Source organism: Haliotis cracherodii, unplaced genomic scaffold, assembly GCF_022045235.1.
Source record: "Haliotis cracherodii isolate W230 unplaced genomic scaffold, xgHalCrac1.p SCAF_4, whole genome shotgun sequence".
Classification (NCBI taxonomy): domain Eukaryota; kingdom Metazoa; phylum Mollusca; class Gastropoda; order Lepetellida; family Haliotidae; genus Haliotis; species Haliotis cracherodii.
Window position 1 is genome coordinate 55851181 of NW_027266297.1, and position 14518 is coordinate 55865698.

Sequence of the window (14518 nt, forward strand, 5' to 3'; positions counted from 1 at the left end):
AGGTGATATAGTTATATTGCCTGATATTTGTCATCCCGGTGATACAGCTTTGTTCCCTATCATCTGTTACCTAGGTGATATCTGACATGTAGGCTAAATAATTATATTAACCGATGTCTGTTATCTCAATGATATCGCATATGTAGATATATATAAAATCTCATTTAACCAGCATCATTCGAAAAGAAAACAGTTTTAATAATGTACCAAGTTTTACTGGAATTTGACAAAACATCACTTCACAAACACGTACTGATACTATAACATGGCTTGGCTATCATGGCGCGACGCAAAACGTCACGTTCTACGTGACGTCACAGTCGCTTCTACTGTTCTCGTCTCACATTTATTTATGTCACATTAGAGACGCCATTACTTGCCGGACACTCCACACTGACAGGCGCGTCAAAATGACGTGTCTAGGATAAGCGCACCTGTGTCTCAGGGATACGTCTTCCTTTGTCGCTGTGATATGTTACGTCTGCCTGTGTTACTGGGATAAGTAAAGTCTTCCTTTGTCGCTGGGATATGTTAAATCTACCTGTGTTACTGGGATAAGTAAAGTCTTCCTTTGTCGCTGGGATATGTTAAGTCTGCCTGTGTTACTGGGATAAATAAAGTCTTCCTTTGTCGCTGAGATATGTTATATCTGCCTGTGTTACTGGGATAAGTAAAGTCTTCCTGTGTCACTAGCACAAGGTAAACCTTCCTGTGTCGCTAGGATACGTCTTCCTGTGTCCGTGGATACTCCTTCCTGTGTCGCTTGGATAAGTTTAGTATTCCTGTGTCGCTATGATACGTCTTCAGGTGTCGCTAGGATACGTCTTCCTGTGTCAGCATGATAAGTAAAGTCAGGTTGGGTCTTCCTTTGTACTTCCACGGTACAAGAAGACGTCAGCCCAAATTGCACTGTGTTGCTAGGATGATTCTTCCCCTGTCGTTGTTCCTGTGATATTGTAGAGCAATTTGGTAGTGGGACCGACCATTGGAAGCACATGAGTTCATGTGTAGCTCTACACAGGAGCCCTGTATCACAATGTTGTATTTGTTAAACATGAAATCAGCACTTGGCGCAGGTGTCCTGTTTAGCTGAGATTTTCAGCGCGTCTAACGGCTTGTTGTCCCCGCCGATGACCCTCCCAGAGAAGGTGAACGGCCAGGTCTGAAACAGAAGACCACGGACATGCTGATTAACATCGGCAAAATGATAGAAAAAGAAGGACAGAATTAAACATGAATTAGGCCAGTCCTTGTACACAACGAAACACTTGTCAAGACAGACCAGAGGAGCAATTTGCATGCGTGTTGGGTTAAAGAAGAAAGTCGTTTTTCAACTTTTTTTCTCTTCAACTTGCTGTATATTTCCAATGGGGAATGGAAACAAAAACAACAACAGTTTACCAGAACATGTGTTAGGAACACAAGACCCACACGCTTCGCTAACTCACGGAGTCTCTTTGGGCTATAGGCAACATTGGTTAAGGACTTTAAAAATGGATAAACGAGAAGATGTAAAAGTACGTAAACCTTTTTTCGATACATCAAAACAACATGCATATTTCACAACGATACATGCATGAAAGGTTTGGTAACGAGCACAAAGGCACATGCAATATGGCTCCCGTGACGGCCATGTTTTTAATTAGCTCGAATGCGTAAAATTATCAGTAACATGCGTAGATCACATACATGCAAATACGTAATTACCCAGAAGTCCGAGGGTATAATGGGGGTAAATGAATTTCAAAGTTTAGCAGCTTTATATGTTACTCTACATATCTGATGCTAGCATATTTTATGATAACGGCATGGCGGCCATGTTTTAAATCGTATCCGAATTCCAAAATTTAATAGGCCACATTGCTGTTACCATCCTTGTTTTATCCTTACAAGCCTTAGGGTCCACCACGTATGTCGAAAATGTAAACGTTTGCGACCCACAATGCACCACTCCATAAGCTCACTTTAACGGTTCACGGCCAAGTTCAGCCGATGCATCTTACGAAACCACTGTATAATATTCCAGGTGCCCCGATGTATGTTGAAGATTGATTATATTTTCAGTCAGCGAATCAAGGCATATATTGTTTCGTCTCAGTGGAGGAGAGACACAAGTCTTTTGGGACCAACAGGGCATTATTTTACAAACATCCAGCCTGTCCACTGAACTTTTGGTGAATTTTATTTGATAAAAGCAGATGACCGATGTTTTTAACATATTGTCTGAGAAATTAACCACGGCCTCAATGTTCTAGGGAGAAGACGTCATCCACATGTACATTCTTTACATGATTACCTCTTATGCCATGTCAAGTTGCATTGCCGGACACATTTGTATTTTCACACCATGTGTGGTCATGTCAAATGTATTTCAATAGTTATAGATGTATTAATAAAATACTCAGCCATTTTGTCTATCCCCTTATACGGGGGTGGTCGGGTAGCCTAGTGGTTAAAGCGTTCTCTCGTCACCCCAAGGGTTCGATTCCCGACATGGGTACAATGTGTGAGGCCCATTTCTGGTGTCCCCCGCCGTGATATTGCTGGAATATTGCTAACAACGGCGTAAAACAATACTCACTCACTCTCCTCTTTTATGTTTTGTAATTGCTCTAATATTTCAGATCTACATATTATGGAATAATACACTGTACATGAAATATATTTATGCCTGTCACTTTACTAGACGTCCAACAGTTTGGAAGTTGTCGGACAAAATGGCGGATTCTGTATCTCATTTCGAATTTTCTGATTGGTCAGTACTGTTGTTTGATTGACAGATGGCGATAGGTAATTCCCCTTTAGGCTTTATTCAAGGGTGAGGACAGTCTGTTGACGTGGGAGACGTATACTCATTGTAAGCAGCTGTTTTCATAATGCTCGGTCTGTTGGATGCTTGGCTTATTCATGAATATAGTTTTGTTGAAAGGTTGGCTTGTTCAAACTCTTTTGTTTGTACAGAGAACAGTTCAGAAGACCGATGTCGATCAAAAAACTTAATTCCATGTTTTGATAGCCTAAATCCTGATTGTGAAAATGTTGGCGTCCTCAAAGATATTTTCAGAAAAGACACAACTCATTATACCATAGCATACATGTTTCAAAACAGCACCCCATTACTTGTGGAGAAACATCACCACCACCACCACCACACAAGGGAAGGTTTTGAACTGGCAGGATCTGTCTTGTGTTTCATCTCGTTTTACCGACGATAGTGATGCTGTTCATTTTCGGAGTGGAAACGTGACGATTAGAGATGTTATTTATTGACTTGAACTGAAAAACCTCGCTAAAGCTTATTTTTGAAAAGATGGAAAACTTGCAGACCTATTAAGATTTTTATCCGACATCGAATTTTTGAACTGCCCTCTAGAAGGAGGGCTTATTATTGAATCTTGGGTTTACTGAAAGAAGACTTAATCGTAATTCTAGGTTTGTTGAAAGTTGGATTGACGTGTTTACGTTGAAAGCTTGGCTTGAAACTGCCAGGCATAAGAAAGCATACACTTGAAAATTGGATTTGACCAAAAAATTACAAACGTTTTTAAAACGTTATTAGGCTGAGAACTGTCACCAAACCACAACTATGATATCCGTATCAAATACATCAGCATCGAATAACTATTTTTTGTGTGTTTCATATTAAGCTACCATCAAACAATGGGGTATACTTTCTTTTGCCCGGCAGTTGAGTTTGTATCAGTGACAGGTGGGCTTATTTCATATTGATAATGTTTGGTTTTGTGTTGAAGTCGGAGTTATCTGTTTTGGCATGCTGGGAATATGGGTTAAAGTTAACGTTGGTTAGTTATGAGGCTGGTTGTATTCATAATGGTTGGTGTTTCGGAAAATGGTCAATTATAAGGCTGGTTGTATTCATAATGGTTGGTGTTTCGGAAAATGGTCAGTCATAAGGCTGGTTGTATTCATAATGGTTGGTGTTTCGGAAAATGGTCTTCTTTTAAAAGTGTTACTTGAAGCTGCGGGAAGTACATTGATAAGTTTAATCATAGACTGTATCCTTTTCCTCCCAACCACAACCTAAGCCCAATGACCCCCACTGTCCATATCCTTCCCATCCTCCTCCTCAGAGAACATAAAATAGGCAAATGCATAATACAACAGTTAACTTGGGGTGCAACATTGTATCACAAAGCAGTTTACCCGGGTTATACCAATTTTATATGCCATTCAAGAAGATATTTATTGTACAAAACACCCTCAAGTGACGGGGTACAAAATCTATACTACAACTTTAACATACACATATAAGATTTTCACTGTGTATTGAATAATGTCACAAAGATCCCATCACCCAGTTCCTTCGCATCACCCTCATCAGAAACTATAAAATAAATGTATTATTTTATGACCTCTGCCCTCCCTGAACCCTCCCACGCCCTTCTCAGACCCTCCATTCTCTTCAATATCAATATACAAGGTCTCATCGTCCAATCCCCCGATTGTCCCTCTCCCCATTTTCTGACCCCGCCAAACAACATCTCAGCCTTCCTCATCCCCCTTCCGACCCTCTATCAGTCCTAGCTCTATTCTTCATCCTTTTCCCCTGCTTCCATGTAGCCCCCTCCCTCCCAACCATTCCTGTACTCTCCCAGCCCCCTCACACAGCCCTCCAGACCATCTCGCAGCTTTCCCCACCCCCTTAAATAATTCCGACCCCCTTTCAGTCCCCTCTCTCTACTTCATCCTTTTCCTGTTTCAATGTAGCCCCCTCCATCCCAACCATCCCAGTCCTCTCCCACAGCCCTCCAAATCACCCCACCCCTTAAATAATTTCGACCCCCTTTTCAGCTCTATTTTGCTTCAATGTACGCGGCCTTACCGTCCAAGTTGCTTCCCTCACCCTTCAAAGCTCCTTTCAGCATCCTACCACCCCCTCTCAATCCCGTTTCAACCCCCTCCCACACCCCTCCAAGACCACTCTCACTCTTCCCATCCTTCTCTTTCACTCTCATGTACGTGGCCTGATCGTCCCGGCAGCTAGGCGGAGATAAACGACACCCGCGCTGATAACGCACGTGCACATATTATTTACGTCGTTTTTACTCATTTTTCTTTGCCTTGGTTGATAACGGCAGCACAGCAGGGGGAAGCGCATTGATGTCAGGGAGCCTTGGTCGGGGGAGGGGGTCGGGGACAAGTGGCTCTATTTGAGCACAGGTGAAATTGGAATAGGATCATTCTTTGCAGACCCCCGTGACAAATACATACAGTTGAACACCTCAACTTGTTCCAGGAACCTGGCTCGTGAGAACTGAAGAAGCCCAACATTTAGGTTTTAGAACCCATGAAGTTGGCCCATGCTTCTAACATATGCGCTCAAGTAGAAAAATATACACGAAATTAAATAAAACCGACAAAAACCTTTCCAAATTCATAAGAAATCTCTGCCACAAGCAGGGTCGACTGTACGATGCCGGCTATATACTTCACACAAACATATCCAGGTTTGTATGCTGCATTGTAAGAGAGTACATTTCTCTGTGACATTATTCCATACACAGTGAAAGCCTTATATGTGCATGTTATATTTGTAGTATAGATTGTGTACCCTGTCACTTGAGGGTGTTTTATACAATAAATATCTTGAATGGTATATGAAATTGGTGTACCCTGGGTAAACTGCTTTGTCATACAATGTTGCACCCCAAGTTAACTGTTGTATAATGCATTTGGCTACCCCGTGATAGCTGCTGTGATATAAACAGGTATATATATATGTTAACAGCAACATGATAAACAGATATACCTCATATTTCCTGCTGTGAGATAAACAGGTATACCCCGTGTTTAATGCTGTGAGATAAGCAAGTATACCCCGTGTTAAATGCTGTAAGATAAACAGGTATACCCCATGTTAACAGCAACATGATAAACATGTATACCCCATGTTATTGGCTATGAGATAAACATGTATACCCGTGTCAACTGCTGTGTGATGCTGCTGTTAATTGCTGAATAATACACTGTTTATAGAAATGGTGGTACACTCAGAACACTTATAAATGGATGATGGAAATGAACATGAAAAAATATCTACTTTTATAATTAACTGTTGCTATTATTCTCAAATAGATTGTGTTGGTCTAAAATAACTAAATTATAGCTTTAAGCATTTCCAGTAGAGGTTAAAAATCTGTACCATCTGTTCTATCCACGAAATTTGATACCCACATTAAACCAATATTACTTTACACATGTGCAATGTAGGGACATTCTAAAATTAAATATATCGAGCAGTTTCATATGACACTTTGTAAGTACGTAAAGGGTGCGTGTAGACATGTTTCAAATATTCCTGTACTTGGTGCATGTTGAAGATACGCCTTATTTGATGATTAACAAGAGATGAATTAAAACGTGTATTTGTTGAATATATTGGTCTAATACCAGACATCCAAAGAATTGTTATCGTTCATGTAAATGTTTAGTTAAATGTAATCGTGTATCGTGGGCATCAAATGTAAAAAAGAATATTGTTCACTTACGGTCATGATCTTTGTTGGACCACACAAGAAGTTGGTGATTTATATTTATTAATAACTGTATACAAAGATTAAGAGATTGTAATCAACACGACTGACATACAGACTTTTGTGAATCTAGTAAACTATTCCTGTATAAAGAATATAAATCACTTCTAGCAGTTGAGCATTATTAATGTGCATTCACGGTTCGTGACTGTAGACCGCTTTATGTTTACAAAGAATTTGAGAATCGCAATTAATGACAAATGTTGGGAGACTATGAGACAAAGCTCTTTGTCATAATCATTGTAAATTGTATATGCTGGGACAAATTCAAGATGAGCATCATGGTATGCCTATATTTAACTGCTTTAAGATAAAAATATCTATCTAATACGTTATTGACTTGTAATAGGAAGGGTATTTTAAGGCAAAGTTTGTGAGAGAAGATCGTGTGATCAGAAATTGCCATAAAAACTAACATACTTAACTCTCCCTGTGTCGCTCGTATTGTCTTTACACGATAAAAGATATAGAATACACTTGTATTTCCTCCTGCGGGGTAAACGGTATAATGGCTATTTTCAGTGGAACACTCATACATCTGGTGTTTACTACTTTATATTAAGTTTGTTTATCCCAGGCTGACTGCCGCGTGGTATACTGGTATACCACGTGTTAATCACCATGTGTTATCTACTGACATGCCCATCTGTACTAAAAGAAAAAGAGACCAATGAAACAGTCTCATCTGTTTCATATTTAGATTTGTGCATAAAGATTAACATTGACCACACACTATCCACAAGACAGTATGACAAGAGGGGTGACTTTCCAATTGCCAACTTTCCCTTTATGTAGAGCAATATTCCAACAGCTCCAACCTTTGGTGTCTACATTTCTTATGAGGCATAATCGAGCATGCTCCTTCCACGGAAATGTCAAAGAGTGTCATATGACTCTTGCTCAAAAGTTTTACATCATTCAAGCCTTTCTAGATCTTTCAAAATGGATTTTGGTATATGTGTGGATGACATTTAAAAATATGACGCATCAGTGACAAAAATGGTGTCTGATGTAATTTCCTAGTTTTACTTGTACTATATGTTCCCGTGTTTTTTTCCAGGTGAAATAGTAACTTGACTTTGCGTGTGTTTGTGACGGTGCCACCGATGGGACAGGATACGCGAAAACCTGATATCGTCACTATTTGAAAGTACACCCGACTCTGCTTTTAAAACATGTATATGGGTTACCAAGTGATAACTGTTGTGTGGGGTACTGGTATATCCTGTGTTAACTGTTGTGTGATATACTGGTTTATTACTCATAGGGCTAAAATAACCATGTTCATAAAAATATGTGCACAAGTGAAAATATCACTTCATGCGCAATAGTGTATTGTTTACCTCATCCGGACAGCAGTGTTGGCGTCATGCGAATCATAGTGTGACGTAAGGTCGCAATGACGTCATACAAGAAACGACGTAAGACTTGAAGACTTTTTTGATTTTCAAAGGCGGCGATTTTTCTCAATGGGGGCTCAAAAAAATTAAGAAATAACTATTATGTGTGTCATACGGATGTTACGATACTCGGGTAAGAATTCATGTTTTACAGTTACTCTCGCTCACTGTCGGGAAAACAATAATTCTGACACACAAAAATCAGTATGACACACATGTTCGTATGATATTTTCTATATACCTCGTGTTAACTGTTGTGTGATCTTCTAGTACACGTAGATTAACATAAAAGCTATGGAATATTTGAGTGAACAATACATTTCTCTCCTCAAAAAATAATTTCCGATGTTGTGGAATAGGTTAAATGTTGTATGACATTCTGGTATATCCCGGTAAAATGTTGAAAGGCATTAATGTGTTGTATCCCGTGTAAAAATGTAGTTTGGAAGTCTAGAATATCCCGGGTTAAATAGTTTATGGCATTCTGGCATATCCCAGGCTAAATGATGTATGTCATTATGGTATATCCCGGGTTAAATGGTGTATGACATTCTGGTATATCCTGGTAAAATGTTGAAAGGCATTAATGTGTATCCCGTGTAAAAATGTAGTTTGGATGTCTAGAATATCCCGGGTTAAATAGTGTATGGAATTCTGGCATATCCCAGGCTAAATGATGTATGTCATTATGGTATATCCCGGGTTAAATGGTGTATGGCATTCTGGTATATCCCGTGTTAAATGGTGTATGACATTCTGGCATATCCCGGGCTAAATGAAGTATAACATTATGGTATATCCCGGGTTAAATGGTGTATTGCATTCTGTTATATCCCGCCTGAAATGGTGTATGACATTCTGGTATATCCCGGGCTAAATGGTGTATGGCATTCTGCATGAAACACTGTTGTACCCTTGGTTTCCTGCTGGCCTTCATGAAGTTAGCTTTTGTGTGTTATTTGTATGAGTTAACTGTTGTATTGCACATATATGCCTTGGTTAGGACAACATAGCACAACTGTCCAAGGTAAGAATACGGATAGTGGACGGGTGTCATCCAGTGTATGTAATCCTGTGTAAGTCACAGTTTATGTCAGTGGTAGTGTTTAGTGTGATTTGAGGGTCGTGGCTGGGGACACTGTCTGCAGTGTAAATGATCAGTTTGTTCCTGCCTCACAGGTTGCAGTGTGAGATGTCCCCGTTTTCAACCTCAGCTAATACTGAGATACAGCTTTGGAAACACGTATAGCATCGATGGATGTGAACAGTGTGAACGTTAAATGTATATTCATAAAGAATGTTGCATGTAGGCAACACATGTGACGTGTAACGTTCCAGGAGGTATCCATCTACATAAATGCAGGCGTAACGAGCTACATCCCATGCCAACCATGAAAAATACTTCACATAAAACCCCGGAAAATACCGAAAACTCTATATGGGAAACAGGTCTCATACCACAACAGGAATTTGGAAAAATAATCTTAAATGAGACCCAGGGCTTATCGAAACAGGAATTGCAAATATAATCTGCTTAAACCATATGGCTAAACAAAACACATATATATGAAGCAGAAAGTGTATGAGACAGGGGACTTTTGAAAAAGAAAGGCATTAATGTGTTGTATCCCGTGTAAAAATGTAGTTTGGAAGTCTAGAATATCCCGGGTTAAATAGTTTATGGCATTCTGGCATATCCCAGGCTAAATGATGTATGTCATTATGGTATATCCCGGGTTAAATGGTGTATGACATTCTGGTATATCCTGGTAAAATGTTGAAAGGCATTAATGTGTATCCCGTGTAAAAATGTAGTTTGGATGTCTAGAATATCCCGGGTTAAATAGTGTATGGAATTCTGGCATATCCCAGGCTAAATGATGTATGTCATTATGGTATATCCCGGGTTAAATGGTGTATGGCATTCTGGTATATCCCGTGTTAAATGGTGTATGACATTCTGGCATATCCCGGGCTAAATGAAGTATAACATTATGGTATATCCCGGGTTAAATGGTGTATTGCATTCTGTTATATCCCGCCTGAAATGGTGTATGACATTCTGGTATATCCCGGGCTAAATGGTGTATGGCATTCTGCATGAAACACTGTTGTACCCTTGGTTTCCTGCTGGCCTTCATGAAGTTAGCTTTTGTGTGTTATTTGTATGAGTTAACTGTTGTATTGCACATATATGCCTTGGTTAGGACAACATAGCACAACTGTCCAAGGTAAGAATACGGATAGTGGACGGGTGTCATCCAGTGTATGTAATCCTGTGTAAGTCACAGTTTATGTCAGTGGTAGTGTTTAGTGTGATTTGAGGGTCGTGGCTGGGGACACTGTCTGCAGTGTAAATGATCAGTTTGTTCCTGCCTCACAGGTTGCAGTGTGAGATGTCCCCGTTTTCAACCTCAGCTAATACTGAGATACAGCTTTGGAAACACGTATAGCATCGATGGATGTGAACAGTGTGAACGTTAAATGTATATTCATAAAGAATGTTGCATGTAGGCAACACATGTGACGTGTAACGTTCCAGGAGGTATCCATCTACATAAATGCAGGCGTAACGAGCTACATCCCATGCCAACCATGAAAAATACTTCACATAAAACCCCGGAAAATACCGAAAACTCTATATGGGAAACAGGTCTCATACCACAACAGGAATTTGGAAAAATAATCTTAAATGAGACCCAGGGCTTATCGAAACAGGAATTGCAAATATAATCTGCTTAAACCATATGGCTAAACAAAACACATATATATGAAGCAGAAGGTGTATGAGACAGGGGACTTTTGAAAAAGAAATATAAACACAAACAATAAGAATCTACAGACAGAAGGAGGAATAATCTAAACGAAGGACAAGACCTTCAAAACCATTATTAGAATAATAATATATACAACTTCGACCAAAGAGAAATACATACAATGAATAATATACATGAGACAGAGGGCTTACATGAGACACAGGGCTTACCCAAACAGAAATATTACTTTACATGATACACAGGACCTAAAACAGAATGTGAACAAACACAACCTTTCCACGTGATACACATTGTCAACACATCTAATTAGAATCATAATGTACACGAGCATCAGCCCCACAATACAAGGATTAAGATGAATAATATACAGAAGGCGCGGGTTCTTAATTAAGTGAGTAGGGAAAATAATCTACAAGCAGCTAAGGGGATATTATTACAGAAAAATAAGGAAGTAATGTGAGAAAACAGTAAGGAATTCTTCAAAATAAATAATAAATTCTAACAGAAAAGTTTTAAAGTGTTCAGAAAAAATATTTACCAAACAGTTTAGTTGATAATTAAAGTCAATCGCTGACAATTAAATGAGGACAAATGCAAATAAACACATATCAAAATAATCTACCGAAAATAAAGGGAATAACTTAATAAACAAATAAAACCCTTTAAAAATAATGTGAAAAAATCGGCAGGAAAATGAAGAAAAGAGATGATTAATGCAAAAGATATGCAGGGAATATTTGCTGAAAGAACTGAGAATTTACCAAAATATGGACGACTAACAACCAGATAAGGGGCGGAGGTTCTACCAACCCCTCCTCCCCCCCAAAAAAAAGATTGCTAGCCCTCCGCCAAACCCCTACCCCCACCCTCACACCGACACCCAGAATAACAAATGGTTGGTCCCGAAATGGGATAATGATCTGTCAGAGAGGTATGGGGTAACGGGACTGTGGGCTGCAAGGAGATAATAGATAAAACTATGTGAAGGGACGGGAATGACCCATTTCTTTTTTAGGGGATATACAGTCTGGGGAAAACGTAAACCAACATTCTGTCAATGATAGGGCAGTTTATACCAGTTGTAGAGGGATACTCAAATGAGAGAGGCATATCAGTTGTTAGGGGTGTTGGAATGCTGAATGACCTACCAGGTTTAGACCTTGTAGACCTTGTAGGTGTATGAATGGCCATTGAAGTGCCCAACGGGTTAAGTGGGTGGACGAAGGTGAAGACGAAGGGTGAATGATCTACTAAGTTAGGAGGGTAGATGAAGGATGAACGACCTACTAAGTTAGGAGGGTAGATGAAGGATGAATGACCTACCAGGTAAGGAGGGTAGATAAGAATGAACGACCTACTAGGTTAAGAGGGTAGATGAAGGATGAACGACCTACTAAGTTAGGAGGGTAGATGAAGGATGAACGACCTACTAAGTTAGGAGGGTTTATGAAGGATGAACGACCTACTAAGTTAGGAGGGTAGATGAAGGATGAATGACCTACTAAGTTAGGAGGGTTTATGAAGGATGAACGACCTACTAGGTTAAGAGGGTAGATGAAGGATGAACGACCTACTAGGTTAGGAGGGTGGACGAAGAATGAATGACCTACTAGATTAGGAGGGTGGACGAAGGATGAATGACCTACTAGATTAGGAGGGTGGACGAAGGATGAATGACCTACTAGATTAGGAGGGTGGACGAAGGATGAATGACCTACTAGATTAGGAGGGTGGACGAAGGATGAATGACCTACTAGATTAGGAGGGTGGACGAAGGATGAATGACCTACTAGATTAGGAGGGTGGACGAAGGATGAATGCCCTACTAGATTAGGAGGGTGGACGAAGGTTGGAAGCCCATCAGGTTAAGGGGTGGACGAAGGATGTGTGAGCTTCAAAGTTAAAATTGTGGATGATGGATGAATGACCTACCAGGTTAAGAGGGTGGATGAGTTGTTGCTGAGTCTCAACATCCTCTGCGTCCAGAATCTGCTGCAGGTGGGCGATATAACTCGACGCCAGGCGGAGAGTGTCCAGCTTTGACAGTTTAGTGTCCGCGGGTACCCACGGTAGGGTGGTTTTCAGTTTGGAGAAAGCTTTACTCAGCACCCTCATGCGAGCTCTTTCTCGTGCATTGGCTGCGTTTCTTTGGATGGGTTTCCCCATTTTCCCATGCTTCGCGTCACAGTTGACATCCTCCTTTCTGCGCCTCGGCATCGTGACGACTCGCTGTCTGTCAACCTCCTCCTCCCCGTCACATAGCACACATGGAAGAAGATTACCTAAATCGACTCCGAGTTACCACACCTGTGCTTTCACAGATATCATTGTAATACCGGCCTGCACAAACAATATAGATCTTTTGAAAAACACATTAGGCTACCCTATACACGCCTGTTACATTAGAAGATCACAATCGTGTCCCCATCCTCATTCTCTTCAAGCCACCACAGGTGTCAGACGTCCTACAGGGATTCGACAGTGTGTACCACGACCCCACTAGTCATTCATGAATCAGCGAAAGGCGCCTCAACCCGCCTCCAGTAGCCAGTCTCTGTCTGACAGGTCGTGTGTCGGGGAGTTGGTCAGCTTTTCAGTTCGTCTGTTTCAAGCCCGGTCTGTCTGTTGCACGCTTGTCTTCTGAGTCTGACCATTCCAGCATACTGTTAGAACGACATCTCTCAGAGGCGGAGTCACGTGACCGTATCATGTGACGTGCATATCGCGAGGTTTGGGAATGTTTATACACGAGGAATCGCCTTCAGATAACACGACACTAGCACCAATTTAAATTGCGTAAAACTGGAGTATCGGATACAGTTATCTGGCGAGACGGAGCAAAGTGCTTGTAGGAGAAAGCGGGGCGATATCTGGGAAGTCTTGGGGGATTCCATTATGTTCCAGCATGCTAATCCCGCCATTGTATCCAGCAGGCTGACTAGTTCCGCAGGTGTGTCCTCAGGACCGACTGTAAAACCTTTCGTTTCGCTTTCTTCGGTTAATTAGTGAGTTATCCCTTCTTGGAGGAGGCTCGCGTGGGTGTTCACTAACTTGTAGATACAAGTGTACTTAATTAGTAGGTACAAATATATAGCTAGCAGATACAAGTGCGCAACAAGCATTTATCTTACTGGTTAACTTAGGCTTATATCTGTTCACAAATACAAGCTTATATCTAACCAATAGGGGCACATATACCTTACAAGTGCTCAACAAGCATATGTCTCACATGCTGACTAAAGCACATGTCTATTCGCAAATTCAAGCATATCTCTAACTAATAGGGGCAATATAGCTTACATGTGCAAACAAGCATATATTTCACCGGTTGCTTTTGCACATATCTATTCATAAATACAAGATTATGTGTAACTAATAGAGACACATATGCCTTACCATTAGATATTCAACATACATTACATTAGATATTACCTTATAAGTAGATGATATCATATACCTTACCAATAGGTACATCTATATATATTGTGAGTAGATACAGGCATTAGCTTAACACTAGATACAACCTTATACCTTATATGTATCACTAGTAGACACAAACATATACATTACCAGCAGACACAAAATTATATATTACCATCAGACACAAAAATATGTATTACTAGTAGATTCAAACATGCACATTACTAGTAGACAAACCCCCCATGTATATTACCAGTAGATATATATGAGGTATATGCTTATATATACCAGTAGACACAAACATGTTTATTACCAGTAGATATATATGAGGTATATGCTTATATATACCAGTAGACACAAACATGTT

The 14518-nt window shown here is 40.2% G+C and overlaps 1 protein-coding gene across 1 annotated transcript; it reads right to left on the reverse strand.

Annotated features, from left to right (window-relative positions):
* Nucleotides 1-214: 214 nt before the first annotated feature.
* Nucleotides 215-13396, reverse strand: LOC139479795 (transcription factor 21-like). Its single transcript, XM_071262672.1, has 2 exons — nt 12664-13396; nt 215-1162 (listed from the first exon to the last, which is right to left on the reverse strand). The coding sequence occupies exons 1-2, from the start codon at nt 12946-12948 to the stop codon at nt 1061-1063; spliced, it is 387 nt and encodes a 128-aa protein (XP_071118773.1). The 5' UTR covers nt 12949-13396; the 3' UTR covers nt 215-1060.
* Nucleotides 13397-14518: the final 1122 nt, after the last annotated feature.